The 18,476-nt window shown below is 43.2% G+C and overlaps 1 protein-coding gene across 3 annotated transcripts; it reads left to right on the forward strand.

The window, feature by feature from the left end:
* Positions 1 to 15,149: 15,149 nt before the first annotated feature.
* Positions 15,150 to 18,476, forward strand: LOC102440480 (ribonuclease pancreatic). 3 transcript variants are annotated; one of them, XM_023752832.1, is made up of 2 exons: positions 15,150 to 15,183; positions 17,984 to 18,476. In XM_023752832.1, exon 2 carries the CDS (start codon positions 18,009 to 18,011, stop codon positions 18,474 to 18,476), a length of 468 nt encoding a protein of 155 aa, XP_023608600.1. In that variant the 5' UTR covers positions 15,150 to 15,183; positions 17,984 to 18,008. The 3 variants fall into 3 exon arrangements, with proteins under 3 accessions (XP_023608600.1, XP_006087490.1, XP_006087489.1); XM_006087428.3 differs by lacking the exon at positions 15,150 to 15,183 and adding an exon at positions 17,261 to 17,312; XM_006087427.3 differs by lacking the exon at positions 15,150 to 15,183 and adding an exon at positions 17,290 to 17,312 and having other exon boundaries at positions 17,980 to 18,476.

An 18,476-nucleotide genomic window follows, 5' to 3' on the forward strand; every position in this document is an offset into this window, starting at 1 on the left:
CAGCTGGCCCCCACCCATGCACCAGGCTTCTATCCTATATAATAAATGGGTAATATGCAAACTGACCCTAACAGCAGAAAGACTGTGAATGACTGGTCACTATGACACACACTGACCACCAGGGGGCAGACATTCTATGCAGGAGCTGCCCCCTGGTGGTCAGTGCACTCCCACAGGGAGAGCTCTGCTCAGCCACAAGCCAGGCTGATGGCTGCCAGTACAGCAGTGGTGGTAGGAGCCTCTCCCGCCTCCTCAGCAGCACTAAGGATGTCAGACTGCAGCTTAGGCCTGCTCCCCGCTGGCAAGTGGACATCCCCCGAGGGCTCCTGGGCTGCCAGAGGAATGTCTGATTGCCAGCTTAGGCCCAATCCCCTGGGGAGCAGGCCTAAGCCAGCAGGTGGTCATCCCTGAGGGGTCCCAGACTGCGAGAGGGCACAGGCCGGGCTGAGTGACCCCCCCTGAGTGCACAAATTTTTGTGCACCGGGCCTCTAATATATATATATGAAAGTTAAAACAAAAAACAAAGGTAGTGAATGGAACAGACCTTATTAGAGATAACCAAGGAGGAAACTACAAACTACATTGATGTCTGCTGACTGAGATCCAGTGTATCTATCAGTCCTCTAATCTAGTGTCAGAGGCTTGAAATTACCCTATAATCTTCTGTGCTGATCTGTGCTCATGCTCAGTAGAATGACAGTTCTGAGTGACAGGATTTATTATCTTCCCTACCACAAAATCTGTTTAAAAATTGTTTGAATAGTCTTTAAATAATGATGCAATCTTTAAATAAGATAAATTTTATTTTAGATAATTATACCTTTTGCTAAAAGCACAATTCTTTGGGAAAATCAGATTTACATAGACAAATAATTCACAAATGTCAATCAAAGTCTCCCCCCCCCCCTCCACACACACCTAAATTCCTTATTCTGGGTATTAGATTTCTAAATAGAATCTGAGATGAAAAGAACTCCTGACAACATTTATTAAAAAAAAAACCTTTCACTTTCTTCTTGAGATATAGTGTATTTTTGGGTTATATATCAAGCTCATTAAAAAATTAATGGTAGAAGGGGGTATTAAAATGATGTTTTCTTGCTCTGAAGATTCTATTAGTACTATGTGGCAATCCCAAAACAATACAGTTTGATCTGTAATCAATAGAGATCTCCAAGAGAACCTGTTAGTCAAGGTAATGAGATGGAGGAGAAGAAAAGAAAGGGGAAGGTAGAGATGAATGTGTGAGAAGGAAGGAGGGTGTGATGGAGTAATTAGCTCAAGTGAATACCTAGAGGATGAGGAGAGATGAAGAAACACAGAGAATATGAAGGACTGCGAGTCTGGGGTATGGTTAAGGAGAGAACCCTATGTCAGTGGAAATAAATGCAGATACCCTATTACTCATTTCTTCCTTTAGGATAGAGATAGCACAAGTGTGGACCATATTCCTGCTCATCACTTGAAGAAGACAGTCTTTCCAGACCCAGAAATTTGGACATCACTTCAGTCAATTCCCCATACTCCTCAACTCCATCATAGTGGTGGCCGTTGTAAAATTTTTATTTGCAGTAAGACCCACCCCCACTAACAGGATTTATTTTCCATGCTCAACAGCATTGTCAGAGTTGATTATGCCCTGCTCCTTGAGAAGAATGACCTGGCAATGAGTTTTTGTGTGACAGAAACAGGGGTGAAAAGCATCATGAGATCAGTCCTGGTGCCTTCAAGAGAGATAGTTGTGTCAAGGATGTGAGTTGGCTTATTAGCACAGCACCATTTTCTGATTTTTCTCCCCTACATCACTGACTCTTAGTTTCTTTCATCAGGCCTTCCCCTTCTCCGTGGCCTAATGATGTTGGAGATTTGCAAAGTTATTCCCTCTGTCCTCTATCTATAGGCACTCCCCTTTATGACCCTACCTACTCTCAATGTTATAAACTACCAGTTTTCTAAGAAAGCTAAAACCTTCAGTCCAGCTTTTGCTCTTGAACCCTAGGCTTTCTACTGAACATCTCCTCTTGGGTGTCTATTAATTAAGCATATCAAATCTAACATGTTTCCAATGGAAATACTTCTCATACTTCCTACTCTTCCTCTAACCTGCTCCTCTCTTCAACATTCCTCATCTCAGTTGAAGGTAATTCTATCCTCTAAAATTCTTAAATAATTATCCTTTCTCTTACAGCCCACATGCAACCTGTCAGTGAAGTCTCTTGTTTATTTCTTCAAAACACATAGAGTCTGACAACCTCTTAGTGACGTCAGTGCTACCTCCCATCTGATCCACCATCACCTCTCACTGGGATTACTGGGCTTCTGGCATCCACCCTTGACCTCTACTATGCAAGAGCAGTCAGAATGATCATTTTAAAACAACTCAGATGATGCAAGTCTGCTAAAAATTCTCTAGTTTCTTTTTGAGTAAAAGTTAAAATCCTTACAACAGCTCATGTGCTCTTACAGGATCTAACTTCTCCAACCTGTTACTTCAGAATGAATTGCTTATTTTCCCTCTCACTCATGTTCTGTAGTTCCCTGGCCTCTTTGCCATTCTTTGAAGACATCATGTATATCCCCTCTTAGGGCCACCCCAGCCTCACTCCATCTCCAATGTGCATACTAACTTCCTCACTTCCTCAACTATGATTGCAAGTCATTTTCAAGGAGACCTGCATTGACTATTTTACTTTAAAAAATGCTATTCTTTCATTTTTAGGAATGACTAAATGTCACTATATGGGTTTCTAATCTAAAATTCACTATACTTTTCTTTCTGCCACTTAAAACAACTCAAAACCCCATTCTCTCCAACTATGTGGTCTTTCTGGTGTCGTAAGAAGCCAAATATACAGTTAAACATGGTAAGCAATAAAGGGTAGTTATGGCTTAATGAGCTGCTTATCAGAACTCAGATGATGAAAACAGAACTTACTTTATCTGGTTTTTATGCTCCGTTTTCCTCCACCAAAGCTCCACTATCAGTCAGACATCCCTCACATATTTGTACAATGGCTGCAGCTGCTCTCGACCTTGCAAGTCCAGCAGAAAATGGCACCTGCCTTCATCCCCTGATAGTCCTAGTAAATGTCTCTAATTGGTCAAGTGCCCATCTCAGAAGCAACCACTGTATCCAGGGAAATGAGGCACAGGCACTGATCAGCACATCACTGAAGCTGTGGTAGAGCCAGTCCACCCAAACCACAGACTGAGGTGAGGTGGAAGATTTGTTTTCCAAGGAAAACTGGAATATAGTTTCTTTTTTAAAGATATATTTTTATTGATTTTTTACAGAGAGGAAGGGAGAGAGATAGATAGTCAGAAACATCGATGGGAGAGAAACATCGATCAGCTGCCTCCTGCACATCCCCCACTGGGGATGTGCCTGCAACCCAGGTACATGCCCTTGACCGGAATCGAACCCAGGACCCTTCAGTCTGCAGGCCGACGCTCTATCCACTGAGCCAAACCGGTTTCGGCGGAATATAGTTTCTAAAAGATGAAGTGAAGACTGGCCCACCCCAAACAACCAATACTCCCCACCCTGCTGTTTGTCCTTGGCCCCTCCCCCAGTGGGTCACAGCTCTCCGCACCACTTTACCCCCTTACCCCTGCTGTCCTTCCCTTCTGGTACCAGGGTGACTGTCGTGAACGTTCCTGAGAAAAAGAGGCTGTTTTTTGTCCCAACTCCAGCTCCTTGCTAAGCACAGAACAGGCTCCCATAAATGTGTGCTCCTGTGGTATTTCACACTGTCCTCCATGATAGACGTTCTTCTGGTACTCAGTCTCCTGTGAACAGCCAAGGCCCAATTATCACAGGGTTCCTACGACTCATTCCTCATTCCCTCACTCCACTTCATTGGTCTGTATTTCTAAATACAATATTATAAGGTAGTATTTTTTCATGTTATTGTTCTTTTCTAATGAGAAAATGAACTGTTTTAGTTTCAGTTTTGTGGTTGACTTTTTTTCCCCTTTGTTTCTTGTAAGAGTGTTGATACCAGGGTCAGTCATTGATAACGGTTTGTAAATGTCCCCAGGTGTTATTTAACCCATTTTTGAAAACTCTTTGCTAGGCCTCTTTGTCCATACTTTTCTATCTTAACTTGACTGCATCTATTCTTTTTCTATCTGCTATAAAAATGGAAGTCAGCAACACTGCATATATTTGTAACTACATGATGAGTCACCAGCTCTCTTTCATGTTCAATTTATTAAAATACTTTTTTAAAATAAGAAATCATTTTGCCTAAAACTAAATTTCCTCATATAAAGTTTGTTGGGTAGACCATGTATTGTTCATTCACTGCCACCAATCACAACTACTAATTTTAGATAATGTGCTTTTTATTCTTGATTATCTTCAGGGGCCTAGGTTAGCCTCACACTACAAAAGTACCTTTCTATTTGTACAAAGCTGAATTGTTTTTCATGAAGAATAAATTTCTAAATCTTTTCTTGTCCTGCTGCCTGCCACATACCCTCTTCAGAAAGTTAAGGTCATATAAAGGACATTGGTTTGAATCAGAGCTCAGCTACTTCTAAGTAATGAGGTCCTATACATACAACTTGCCCAAGTAGAGCACTCAAGAGGACTGGACACTTTAACTTGAATGATCAGTTATTCAGGGTCATGAATGCCTGAAATTGTGAAATTGGTAAATGTTAACACAGACTTGTTGGAATTGTTGTGTGAATCAAACAATGATAACTGAGCATAGTAAAGTTCAAAAAGCTGTAGTTCCTCTTTTTTTTTGGCCAAGAAGTTAAAGGTTATTGAAATCTAGGTATTTGGTCTCAATTCTGTTTCTTCCCAGAAATTAGTTAGCTTTTGCCTGGTTGTCTAGTTAGACAAAAGGCTTTTGAGGCCGAACTGCTCAAGAAATGCAGCAAAATGTATAAAATCTACTTACTTCACAACTTGTTGATTGACTGTGTGTACCACCCACTGTCTTCACTAGCAAATTTCCTAAACTAGTGGATTTTTGAGTTCTGCAAAGTTATATGTGCTGATTTCTTCCCTTGCCTTACTGTAATGCAGATCCAAGTCTCAGGCAACTTCACCCCCTATCAAGAACACTCAGTTTTAATTGTGGAAACAAAACCAATGCAATCTTTACACAAAAGTGATTACTTTATTAGCCTAAAGTCACTAACAATTGATTTTAAGAAAAATTTGGCATCATTGGATTAACAATTCTCAAATAGAAATCCAACTGGAAACAAAATATTTCTCTTTACTTGGACATATATAAAGCAATATGCAAACACACACACACGATCACACACAGTAACATGAAACTAGGGAGTGAAAGACAGAGAATGACAGGGCTGAAAGTGATCTTTAATCTATATACCCTTCACCTTAGAGATGAGGAGTAGAAGAATGAGGTGATTTGCAGACTTCCTATAGCAAGCTGGGACAGGCCCCAAGATACAGATTTTTGTCTTCATGTTTGTAGTAATGTCATAGGCAGTCTGTGTGATGCTGATAAACACTCTAGATGTGAAATAGTAAACATTTAATTAGTCCTACTAGACAATCTGCTTCAGATCATTGACAGGCCTGAGAGTTTTCCTTATGGCCTTCACCCTAAGGTCTGGGAAGAAAATATGCACAATATGATTTCTATGGGATTAGAGAAAGGACAGAGGCAATGGAGGTTCCATTTGTGCTAGGACTACCCATTTCTGAGAGGGACACATCTGTCTCTGTGGATGTCATCTGTTCTGCAAAATCCCTTCCCTGGAACTCCCAGGTACTGAAAAAAGGAGTCAGAGTATTAGATCCAGAGACAGGAACCTGACACCCAGTCATTACTCAGCTAACCTGATCACCAGTTGAGAAGTTTCCTAATGACGGGCCCTAGACATGGACGCATTTGGAATTTTTATTGTGAGTCAGAGAAATATGTGGGGGAAACATGAAATACCCCATTTGAGTTGAAATGCTCACAATTTTTTCTTCTTCATAGAAGTTAAAACAGGCATACATATTCATGGAAGTGGAAATATTTTGTAAGATGCAAGGCCTATGGATCTGTCAATTCCCTTTCCAGCCAGTGCCTTGTTGAAAAGGGTTGGCAGTGATACTCACCTCCATCACAGGCTGTAGTGTTGATGGCTGATGGATGTAAACACTTTAGAAATGGAAGTTTATAGGTTAGCTGGTCTGCTCAAGTGAGGAGCAAAAATCACTTTGAATTTGAAATAACCTTGTATGACAGTCCCAAGAAGGGATGAGTGAGTGAAAGGATTCTCCTTTTCTGACAAGTCATTCTCTCCTCTCCTCACCTCTTACTTAGAGAAAAGAAGAGGTGTGAGCTGGGAGGAGGATGTGAAACAGTAGTTGCCATGAGTGTAAGAGAATAATTGTAGATAGTGCAGGAGGGGAAAGTTTACGACTTTAAGTGTTTGGGCCAAGAGTTCTTAGAAAGGGACCATAGCCAGGTCTCTGACCCTGCTCTTTGTTGACCTGCTTTCACAGGAAACATGAATATGATGTGGACCCTGCTTCTCCTCCTTCTCTTCTTGGAGCAAACTGTCTTCACTCTAGGCCACAACATGTAGACCACCTCAGGTCAGGGGTTCCTGGAAGACACCACTGGTAGATACTGTGATATGATGATGAGATGATATTGGCTGATCCATAGGTGTAAATGCAAGCAGATCAACACCTTTATTCGGGAGGATTTGGCCACCATAGCAGATTTCTGTAGAACTCCATGTGTGCCCTGCACCAACAGTCATTCCGTGCAGAATGGTCACAACAGTACTCACAATGTCAGAGTCACTGACTGCTTTGCTAGTGCAGAGATGCCACCCCCGTGCCCTCCAACACACACACACACACACACACACACACACTGCCACTACCATAACAAGGACTCCACAAGGCCCATCCAAGGCCCATCCTTGTGGCCTGTGAGAAGGGGACACCTATCCACCTGGATGACTAGGCCCCTCCCAGACCTGACATGGCACTGTATACCTTCAAATATTTGAGGCCCAGCCAGTCTTCCCTGTAAATGCTTATCCCTTTACATAGGGATCCCTCTTTGTTCCCAGTCACCAGCTCCTGCATCTCTCTCACAGCTTCTCCTTCCACCCCAACTCTGCTCTCCACCCCACACTCTTGTCACTGTGTCCAGGTTTTTTGGTTCAGGACAAGATGGGGGTGGAGAAGTTAGGGTGGAGGGAGCCCACATTAAGTCTTCTACTCTGGAAAAGCCTTGCACTCACTGAGAGGCTACACAAGCCTGGGTTGGCTGGGTTGATTTTTCCAGGAGTTGCTTTAATAAGAACCCCCGTGGCACTGGTTCGGGTTCTTCCCTGCCCAACCTTCATTTCTCTTCTCCCCAATGACTACTGCGGAGGGGATTAGGGACACACCGGAGAGGGAAACCCGATTCCTTTATAGAAATAAACCCTGATCGAGGGGCAAAGCACAGGAAGGAGCCACTTCTTGGAGGAGACGTGGCCAGCCTGGCAACTCCACGCTGTAGCAGAGCCTTGGGAGTCGGCCTACGGAGCCTGCGGACACCGCATTGGCCCGCAGGGGGCGCTGCGCCACCGGAATTCCGAGAGCCAAGTGAAGACCAGAATTTCTTCCCTTTAGACAGGGGAGTTGAGCCTAACTTGCAAAGAACAGATTTCTGAGTTTACCTTAGCCTTTATGTGCTCGTGCTCTTTAGCATTTAACCGCATTTTTGTCGGGCCATCAGTGAGGGATGTTGTTAACTCTCTAAACTAAAACCAAGAACAAGAACTTGAAGAACAAATCCTGCCTTGGTAATCGCATGCACTTGAAACAGCACATCCAGAAAGGCCATCACTGAGGGCAAAATTTCAAACCCAGTTGTCAGCTCTCAGGCTGTTGTCCTGAGTAGAGAAAATAACTGAAATACTCAACAATGATGACACCATCTAGGATACAAAACTCTGCTGCCAATATACATTACACTTCAGGAGAAAGTTTGTAGGATGCTAAGCAAAAAAGCAGAGCAAAAAATAATATGTATTATATCACATATTTTAATTTTAAATATAATTAAAACCACTGGTTAGAAATTAGTAAATATGAATAGTATCTTTGGTTTGTGAAATTATAGTTGACTATTTTTCTTATAGATTTGTTATTTTTTCCAGATTCCTTAATGCTTCTGTATTAAATGTGTTATTTCTCTATTTAGAAAACAATTTTAAAGTTTTGTTTAAAATATTGGCTTTTTAAATCAGACATTCTGGGGTCCTTTCCAGCCCCACAAGATGCCTAGAATTTTGGACTCCTCCTTCAGGTAGGTGATACTGATAGATGAATTTTTGGAATCCAAGGGTTCATTCAGAGAATTCTTGACTAATTTTTATGTGGTTGTTAACCTTAAAATAAAAGGCTAAAGTGAGAGGCAACAAACATGTATTTGAGATCTAAAAGAATAACTTTTTGAATTTGTACTGGATAGTCTTTTTGTGTTCTTTGTCTTTGTAAGGGAATCACCTAAACCAGACCCCGTAGATTCATCTTTTCCCAGGACTTGTGCACCTTCTTTGCTGTTGGATGTTCCATTAGTAACAAAGCAGGACCTGGAAGACACTTTACTAGCCCCTTTGCTATGACCTGCCATTCAAATGTCAATGCTTTTGGCCATCTATGAACATCTATGGACAAAAACTTGGAATTCAGAAAATAAGATAAAATCATAAACTCAAAGAATTAAAAATGGAACTCCCATTTCACCCAGTAATCCTACTTCTAGGAATATATCCCAAGAAATCAGAAACACCAATCAGAAAGGATATATGCACCCCTATGTTCATAGTAGCACAATTTACAATAACTAAGATTTGGAAACAGTCTAAGTGCCCATCAGCAGAAGAGTGGATTAAAAAACTATGGTATATCTACACAATGGAATACTATACTACTTAAAAAAGAAATAACTCTTACCATTTGCAACAGCATGGATGGACATGGAGAACATTATGCTAAGTGAAATTAGCCAGTCAGAGAAAGATAAATATCACATGATCACACTCATTTGTGGACTATAATGAACAACATAAACTGATGTTACAAAAATAGATCCAGAGACATAGAAGTATCAGACTGTTGAACCTCAGAGGAAAAGCAGGGGAGGGTCGGGGCAAGGGGGAGATATCAACCAAAGGACTTATATGCATGCAAATAAGCATGGCCAATGAACACAGATAGTAGGGGGGTGAGGGCATGTGCTGGGGGGTGGGAACAGCTGGGAGAGGTAAATGAGGGAAAAAGGAGACATGTAATACTTTCAACAATAAAGTATTTAAAAAAAGAAAACACAAATAACACATTTCTATTTGTTTATCAGGAACTTTATTATTTTGTGTCTTTTTCAATACTTACCATCCACTTGGTAGCTTAGAGAAATACATACTGGAACTTTCTAATGAATAATTACTTACTATTGACTTGTTCCCAAAATTAATAAATGAGAGCCTCTAGTTCTATATTATGAACTCTATTCTTAGATTTGTCTCTAATTTCTGGGTCTCTGATAAGACTGTATTCCTGAAATTTTTATTTACCCAATGAATTGATGATGGAGCCATAGACAGGCTGACATTGTTTTTTTTTTCTACTATAGAAATCAACATATAATAAATTAGTGCATTACATTGAAATACATATTTTTTTGTGCCACCTCAGCTATAGAATTAAAGCTTTAAACTTCTTATACTCTAAAGACATTTGATTTTTTTTCATTGAAAGATAGGAGTTTGTGCATTTTATTTAATATAAGAAATATACAAAAATTCACATTGGGGTAAAAATTCATTTTCTGCTGGTATTTTGACAGAAATTCAGGAAGGTTGGTAGTGGGGGTAAATCAGAATTTTTCTCTCCCTTTCTGTGTTTCTGTGTGAATGATATTTGTTTTTTATTTAAACCGAAGGCAATTAATTGGTGAATACTGCCACAAAAGCAACTTTGGCTCTTTAAAAAACATAGAGGTCTTATGGAAATAGATGTTATATTGAGATCCAATCTTTCTTTCTGGGAAGTGTTGAGAGGAAGAGCTTTAGAAACAGAAAACACTGAAAAATTGTTTTTACTGAGTGCAACCTTAGAAATCATCTTTCTTCACGCTTCCATTTCTCAGAAAACAATTCTAAGGCTCAGAGAAGTCACATGGTTTGACCACAGTCACTGCATGACCTGCTGACAGAGACCTGTGTCCCAGCTGGTGGAGGGGGCTGGGTGTCCTGCACCAACACTTATGCTCACACACGTGCTTGCTGACAGAGGGATACTCTCTCCTGCTCATATAAAACAACCATAGCTCTGCTGAGGTCTGCTTTTCTAGATCCTCTGTGAGTGATAAACTGGCAAAAAGGGGGGGGGAAGTAGAGTTGAGTTTGGGCAGTACCAGAATAGCAGAGAGGGATTAAGTGTTAGCCTTTCTGGAGAAGTGAGATCCATATTCAGAGAGAGGGAACTCCTGCCAAATCAGAGTGCATTGAAAGAAGGCATCAGGACTGTTTAATATACAACTCAAAGCAGGTCAGCCAGTATGTCAGAAGGTTGGACTTAGTGAGTCAATAAAAGGCTCCACTTAATTAAATGTAAGACTTGTCCCCTGAGCTGGTTAAAGCTGAACTCTCTTCACTCGATATGCTTGCATGGACTTCCTCATCCACATGGTTTTTTCTTGACAATATCTCCCAGCTTTGGGAAAAGAAGCACTATTGTGCTTATTGTACCAGTCTTGATGATTAACTCAAGGAGGAAAACAGGAGATGGAAGATGTGCGACCCCAAAATTTTTAATCAAATGAGTGGTCTCAAGACTTTGCTTTCTTGCTGGAGCCAGCATGTGAGGCTTCTTAAAGATGGAGAGATGCTGCTTGGAGTAGATATTCTCCTGGGGACCTCTTCCTCCTAAGCTGCTCTCCTTCCTCCAGTGTCTCTAGTAGAATTAACCAATGCACCCAGAGCCTGGAGCTGGGAGCCCCGAGCCACTCATTCCCTCCCTGCCTCCACTTCCCTCACCCCAGCTGCTGCAATTGAAGTAAACCTGATGGTACCTCAGTATGAGTTCCCAGTCCCCATCACTCCATAGGTGGGGGCAGCAGCAAAGCTATCCGGCCTTTGCCCACCACACTGCACAACAGGGAGGACAGTGGGAGAACTCTCGGGGAAATAAGAACTAGAAGAAGAGATCAATTTCACCTTTGGGTGCATATCCTGAGAGCATGTTCCCCACCCAGGGTACACCCTGGAAGTTGGGGACCTGAGGCTGGTTTCTGTTTCTGCTGCCAAGGTGCTGTCTGACCTTGGGACTGCTGTGACCTTCAGTATCCTTGTGTGTATAATGGGAAAATGATGGAAGTTCCTTTCCATTGCTTGTGTCCTTCCATCCCTTGAGTTCAAAGTAACTGTCTATATCTTTTACATATTGAAGACTTTTGCTTGGTATTCAAGGTACTTCTATTTGGGCCTACAGTTTTCTTTTATGTGCCATCCCTCATCTCCTCCCAGTCATGTGGAGGAATTTATTTTCTAAATACACAGTGCTCTACCAGGAGCATCTATTTCTCTTTGTGGACTTTTATCATTTTTTAAAAATCTGAATTGCCCTTCCTCTACTCCTAATAAAAAAACAAAACACCTATTTATCCTTAAAAGTTGTCCTGAAGGTAACCTTTGCTCTGAAACCTTCCCTGATTTCCCCCACTTGACCCTTTTTCTCCCATTGCTTTCTGATAACCCGGTCTTCACCTGTTCCAAGCTCTTATCAAGGTCTGGTTTGTATTACAACGGTAGGGGCTGCTTTTGCGGAGAGAATTCTCAGCACTTGGATCTAAAACAAAGTCCTTGAATTAATTGCTTAGCTCTCCTCAGGAGATGACAAAGTCTGTGGCTCTGGTGGAGACTGCAGAGTCCAGGCTCCCAGCTCCCTTGGGTGTCCTGCTTTCCTCTCTTATCAGTTGTTTTCTTTCTTTCTTTCCTCACCTGAAAATATGTGTTTATTGATTTTTTTTGAGAGAGAGAGAAAGGAGAGAGAGAGAGAAACATCAATGTGAGAGAGTAATATCCATTGGTCATTTCCTCCATCTCCCTCTCCCAACATACACCCCAACCAGGTATTGAACCCACAACCTCAGTATGTGCCCTGACCAGGCATTGAACCTGCAACCTTTTGGTGCCCGGGATGATGCTCCAACCAACCGAACCATCAGGCCAGGGCATCAGCTCTTTTTCTTTCACTCAGAAATCCTGTTCGATGATTAATGCCACTGTGATAAGCTATCAGAAGAGCTCGCACAAGTGGGTTACCCTTAAATAAGGAATGGAGTTACTGGTGCTGGTCCTACAAGGGAAGGGAGGCTCTGCTAAAATGGGTAGAATCAAGGAGACCACTGAATTACCTATCCTGAAAGGTAATTAGGTCTTTTCCCAAGTCTCTGTCTTCCCTCAGACACCTTGAGCAATATCCAGGGCTGGCACTCGGGGTGGGAAAGGACATAGGGAAGATGTACTCTGTCCTTGGGGCTGAGGAAAACTGAGAGTGTTGGGAGGCATAGAGTGAGAGGGAGGAGACTGGGCCCTTCTCTGTGTGTTCTAGAGACCAGGCTGTTGACTGCACCTGGTGGCCTCACACACAGGTCAGAGCAATCCTCTGGGAAAGTGCAACCTGTACCTGGTTGGCCTCAAACAAGGGCTCAGATGTTGGAACCCCTTTCTTTCCCAGTTCACACTGTTGGATGGATGGAAGTGAAATGGGCTTGGAAAGAGAAATGGGAATAATAAAATGGGAATCATCAACAGGAATGATAACTTGTACAGCCTTGAAAGCATTTTACCCTTTGTCCTTGGCTCTAGGAGGAGTTCAGAGATTAATTTCCAGGCATCTATGGAAGGGACAAAAATGTACTTCCCTTCACTTTCCCTCCTGCACCTGGGATCGGGCCAGTCACTGATGTGGCTTCATAATGTCCTGTGGTCTTGGGAGCCTGCCTTGAGCACTCCAGTTCATCCTCTTTCCACCCTTTTGTGCTTCATATGCACATGAATAAACTTTGTCTAGTCTCTGCGGTTAATCTAGCTTTTATCAGTTAATTCCCATGCCCTGAAACAGGAACCTAAATGAGTGGAAAACTTTTCCTCTTAGCACCACTCATGATGATAAGAGTTGATTTGATTAAAAATGTCTTGGATATCATGGGCAAAACAATTTTAAAACCTCATTTAAAAGAATTCTATTCTTTCTACCAAGGTCCCTTTCTTCTCTCCTCTACCTCTTTCCTCCTCTCTCCAGGATTTCAAAACTGCCTGCTATTTTAAGTTCAGGTTTTTAGCAAAACCGAGTTCTGCCTATTACTTGACGTCACCCCCTGTAAAAAGCAATTCAGAGATCACCTAATGTTATTTAAACAGTTTCCTTTGCACAGAATCTAAACACCAGTCCCTATGAACAATCACTGACCTACCATTGATAGATGCTTTCTAAGCACTACTTGAAGCACTTTGCACATCTGACCTTATTTCAGTGTAATAACAAATCTAAATGGTACATATTGTTATCCCCATTTTAGAGACCAGGAAACTGAGGAACAGGTGTTAGAAATAAGGCAAGGCCCCAAATTCAGGGGTCCTGGTAGAACACAAAGCATACTGGTAGAACACAGAGACAGGCAGCTAGGCAAATATCTTTACTCCTGCAGGAGGGCACGCACACACATGGACTGCAAGCACAGGCACACTGAGTAGGGGTCTGCCTAGTTTTTTTAATCTTGATGCACAAGACCTGTCCCTCACTCTTGATTGGAGCTCAGGCTCACAGTCTTTTGTGATTGGCTAATTCAAAGGGAGGGGTTGGCCTTTGCTATTCAAGATGGCGGTGCCCAGGGGAGCTGCAAATCATGCAACCAACATGGCGACTGCCTAAACTGTTCTTTGACAGAAAAGATGATTGCTTATTCTCACACAGGGAAATAAATCAAGTTCTGTAACTTGCCCAGCTCTTAAGGTGCTAAACTACAATTTGGACTGAGAGTCTCAATCCAGAGCATGGACAGCCCTCACCCTGAAGCCAGTTCCTCCCGGAATGTCCCTGCAGTTCAGAGTCAGTGAGTCTGTCAGCTGTTTTAGGGAAAATATATTCAAGGAGAAGAAACTTAATGTTTCTGATGTTAAAACAGTTACTGAAGAGGCACCTGAAACAAAAACAGCACCTTCACGTTGGGACGTGGAATTTCTAGGGAGTTATTTGCAGTGAATGAATGCCCTTTCGGAATGGTTTTTGAAAGATGATCCAGTGGACGAAAGAGGGGAAACTGGGAGTTCCCAGTTAACAACGAAGCAGGTTTTGATGATGGTTTGGAATTTAATGAACATAACTTCTGGATAAATACCTTAAGGATTTTCCAACACAAAGACCAGTTCACTACTTCATGGAGCTGGTGACCTGTGTTCTTTCCAAAAACCCATATCTAAGTGTTAAACGGAAAGTGGAACACACTGAGTGGTTTAGAAATTATTTTAATGAAAGACAGGACAATCTAAAAGGAAGTCCATATGTTCAATGGAAATCTATGGAAATAGTTTTCCTAGAATAAATAATAAATCTAAAGCATAGAGGGAATTTTGATATTTCTCAAGGCTCCTGCCTGGCCTCGGGGGACCTGATCGCATCCCGGCGAGGCAGGGAGGGACCCAGGACACGTGGAAGCAGTACTGCTTGGCCGCAGGGGACCGATTATGTCCCAGAAGGCGAGGCAGGGAGGAACCCAGAACACGTGGAAGCCAGGTCTTTTTTTTTTTTTTTTTGATTGTGTAATTATTTATTACAAATAAACAGTGGTTTCACATCTGTCAAAAACGGGCCCTGTTTTTACATGTGTGTGCAGGTTCTGATATACAAGAAAGGGTCATGTGCTTAGTTCGTCCATGCAAAACTCACAGGTACATCACTAACTACTTTAAAAATAGAATGATCTCTTTTTGAACCAATCTGTTTAGATTCAGGATTAGTAACACAGTATGGAACTAATGAAATACAGTGATAGGAATTAGGAAGTGTGACACTGATGGTTCTGGGCATGTGAAGGGTGAGGGACAGAAGGGTATACACAGTCTTCCCTTCAGTTCTGCCGGAGAGATGAGCTCCAAGGGCCCAAGCTGCTCCATGCCCAGAGGAGGTGGGTGTGGTCAGTGGCTCTGTTTCAGAACTTCTTGCCAAGCAGAGAGCTTACCCGACTCACAGGAACCTTTTTACTCCAGAAAACAGAAACAGCCAGTTTCCAATGGGCATGGGAAAACCAGTGTCCCCTCCTATGCATGGGTCCTGATGGGGTGGTGGGGGAGGTAGGGGAGGGGAGCAGTGCAGAGTTGTTAGGCAGCTGGAGTGGGAGTGGAAAGGCCATGAAATGTCCACAGTCCTGGCTGTGCCCAAGGCCTGGGCTGCTCCTCCAGGCCCTGGCTGAGGGATTAGGGCTGATTCTCTCAGGAAGGGAATATTCCATGGGTGGAAGATTTACAGGCTCAGGGTGGGCCGTGTATTAGTTGGGGCAAATCCCACAACATTCCTGCTGCCAAGCCCTCAAAGGAATGAGGCAGAGGCACCCCTCACCCCCAAGACCCCTTCGTGGACATTTTAGCATCTATGTGATTTTTAATCCCTTCAGGGAGACTTTCTATCCTTCAGTCCCATCCCACCCCACTGTTGCTGTTTGTCTGCCAGCTGGGTAGAGCATCAAGAGGAAGGGGGGTTAATACTCACTGAAAGACTACTGATCCTACTGGGAAACCAATCTGTTTACTGTACTGTTGTAAATATCATACCCTTTATATCCTGTATATTGGCTTCTTTTAAATAAAGTGAAATGTCTTAGAAAAGAAAAAAAGGCAAGGCAGGGCGGGACCGAGAAGACCCATATGGGGAGTGCCACTCAGCCAAAAGCTGGCTCATGGCTGGCCAGCGCAGTGGTGGTGGCAGGAGCCTCTCCCAACTCCGTGGCAGCACTAAGAATGTCCAACTAATGGTTTAGACCTGATCCGTTGGGGACCTAAGCCTTTAGTTGGACATCCCCTGAGGGCTCCCTGGCTGCCAGAAGGATGTCTGACTGCAAGGTTAGGCCTGATCCCCCAGGGAGTGGGCCTAAGTCAACAGGGGTCCTGGACTGTGACTGGGCACAGGCCAGGCTGAGGGACCCTACCACCGAGTGCACAAATTTTTATGCACCGGGCCTCTAGTTATTAATAATGAACTACAACGTTCACTAATGACTCATTGCTATCATCATGTTGCATTCATTTCCCTTATGTGCCTTACTCGAAGGCACACCATTTCTCTCCATTAATATTAGCAGAGAATATTTTAGCAGCTGATTTCCTGTCATTAGTCTTGGACTGACTTGTTTGGTGTGTGCAACAGGAAATCTTTTGCTTTCAGAGAACAAGAAAAATAGGTTTATTTGTGTTACACTTATTAATTTGTGCAGTTATTCAGTGTCTGGTAAGTTAATGTTCAAGAAAAAATACTAATTTTTATTAAAATGTTCTATTACTTTATGTTAATGATTACTCATTTATTTCAGCCCTTTGTATTCAGCATGTCTCTATTACAATAAACCTACATTTCTATAAACATTAAAGCTTTTGTTCTTTTGCAGCCCACATAAATTTAAACCTTGTTTATTTGGCCTGTGTTAGCCTTTGAGTTTGACATGCTTGATGTAGAGTCTTCCTTCTTACCCAAACTGTTCAGGCACTCTACTCTCCTTCTCCAGATCTGGGAAGCCAGACAGCTAGAGACAGCTGTATACCTCTCCCACTTCCCCCAGGAGAGCTGCTGTTAGGAAATTTCTGGTCAAAGCCAGACTCCTGGGAAGAGAGAGGACCTCCTTTTCCCTCCCTCTCCCTTGATTACATATTATGTGCTATTTGCTAATCTCCAAAGACTATTTGGTGAAATGGTCCCCAGAGAAATATAAAGACTTGGTTGGGGTTTGAGCATCAGGGTCTTAGTGGCTTTCCCTGCTACCCCTGTGAACCAGCAGAGAGATGAGATTCGCATGGCAAGAAAGGCCCCTATAGGCAGACTCATTCCCCCTAGCAATTTTGAAAAGAAGAGAGCTTGGGCCATTCCCACCATCCTCAGGGTGCCTTTGTTTTCCTCTGGACTGAAACTCAAATGCTCCTCCCACCCTTTTCACCTTGGAAGCCAAGCCCCTTTGTAATCTACATAAACTCCACTCCCCAGGGATCCTGTGACCGCAGAAACTGGCCTTCCACTTGCTCTTGCCTGAAATCCAAGCTAGAGTCCCAGGTAGGGGGCCCAAGAGGTGGTCTTAGGAGGAGCTTCTGCTTAAGGTTTGGAGAGGAGAGAGGGAGTGTGGGCAAGGCTAAACACTAAGATTGGGCTAAGCAAATGTAGCTGGGGACAGGGCTGGGATAGGAGCAAGCATTCTGGATGCAGAGAACACATAGGTCTGGAGAAGGAGCAGCCCCACGTGGGCAAGCATCTCTCTTTGGAATACAATGGCATTCCTTTATGATGCCAGTGCCAGGCACTGGGTTGAGTTTCCCTAGTGTTGTAGAACAACGAGCTCTTTCCACCATGACCCTGTATGTCATGGCAGTAACTGCGATACAATTTGGCTCATGATTTAGACAAAAATATCTTCTATTGACCCACTAGAACACTGAGTACAACTGTATTTCAGATAAAAACCCTCCAGTATTCAAAAACAGGACCCCTGAGATTTTAGGTCACTTTGGAGGTCACACCCCGAAGGGAAGACCCGGCTCCCTGTCACTAGCAGGGGTCAAATTCTTTGGAGGTGTGTACATGTGTTGTATCACTTGGAAAATCTTGCAGGAAGAAGGGTGTCTTTCTGGCTGACCTGAAGGGAGACTGTAAGCCAGGGAGATCACAGGTGGCACCTGGGGTTCTCTTCTAACCTGATGTTTTTCCTCCTCTCTCCCTTCACTGGCTAGGCTCCTCCAGGGGACTGAGGCCACCATGGCTCAGGAGAAGTCCCTCATCCTGTTCCCACTGCTAGTCCTGGTGCTGTTAGTGCTGGGGTGGGTCCAGCCTTCCCTGGGCAAGGAATCATGGGCCATGATGTTCCAGCGGCAACACATGGACCCAGATGGCCCCAGCAGCAACTCCAACTACTGCAACCAAATGATGAGGCGCCAGCTTATGACAGAGAGACAGTGCAAGCCAGTGAACACCTTCATTCACGAGCCTCTGGTAGATGTCCAGGCCATTTGCCTCCAGGGAAATATCATCTGCAAGAATGGGAAGCCCAACTGCCACAAGAGCAGCTCCAGCATGAAGATCACGGACTGTCGTGTGAAGAGCAGCTCTGAGTACCCCTTCTGTGACTACGAGACCAGCCACAAAGAGAGGCACATCATCGTGGTCTGTGGGGGAAACCCGTACGTGCCCGTCCACTTTCATGCTTCAGTAGAGGTCTCCACCTGA

Source organism: Myotis lucifugus, unplaced genomic scaffold, assembly GCF_000147115.1.
Source record: "Myotis lucifugus unplaced genomic scaffold, Myoluc2.0 scaffold_38, whole genome shotgun sequence".
Classification (NCBI taxonomy): Eukaryota; Metazoa; Chordata; class Mammalia; order Chiroptera; family Vespertilionidae; genus Myotis; species Myotis lucifugus.

Coding starts and splice junctions, on each gene's coding strand:
- LOC102440480 (XM_023752832.1), top strand. CDS start 18,009: ATGGCTCAGGAGAAGTCCCTCATCCTGTTCCCACTGCTAGTCCTGGTG.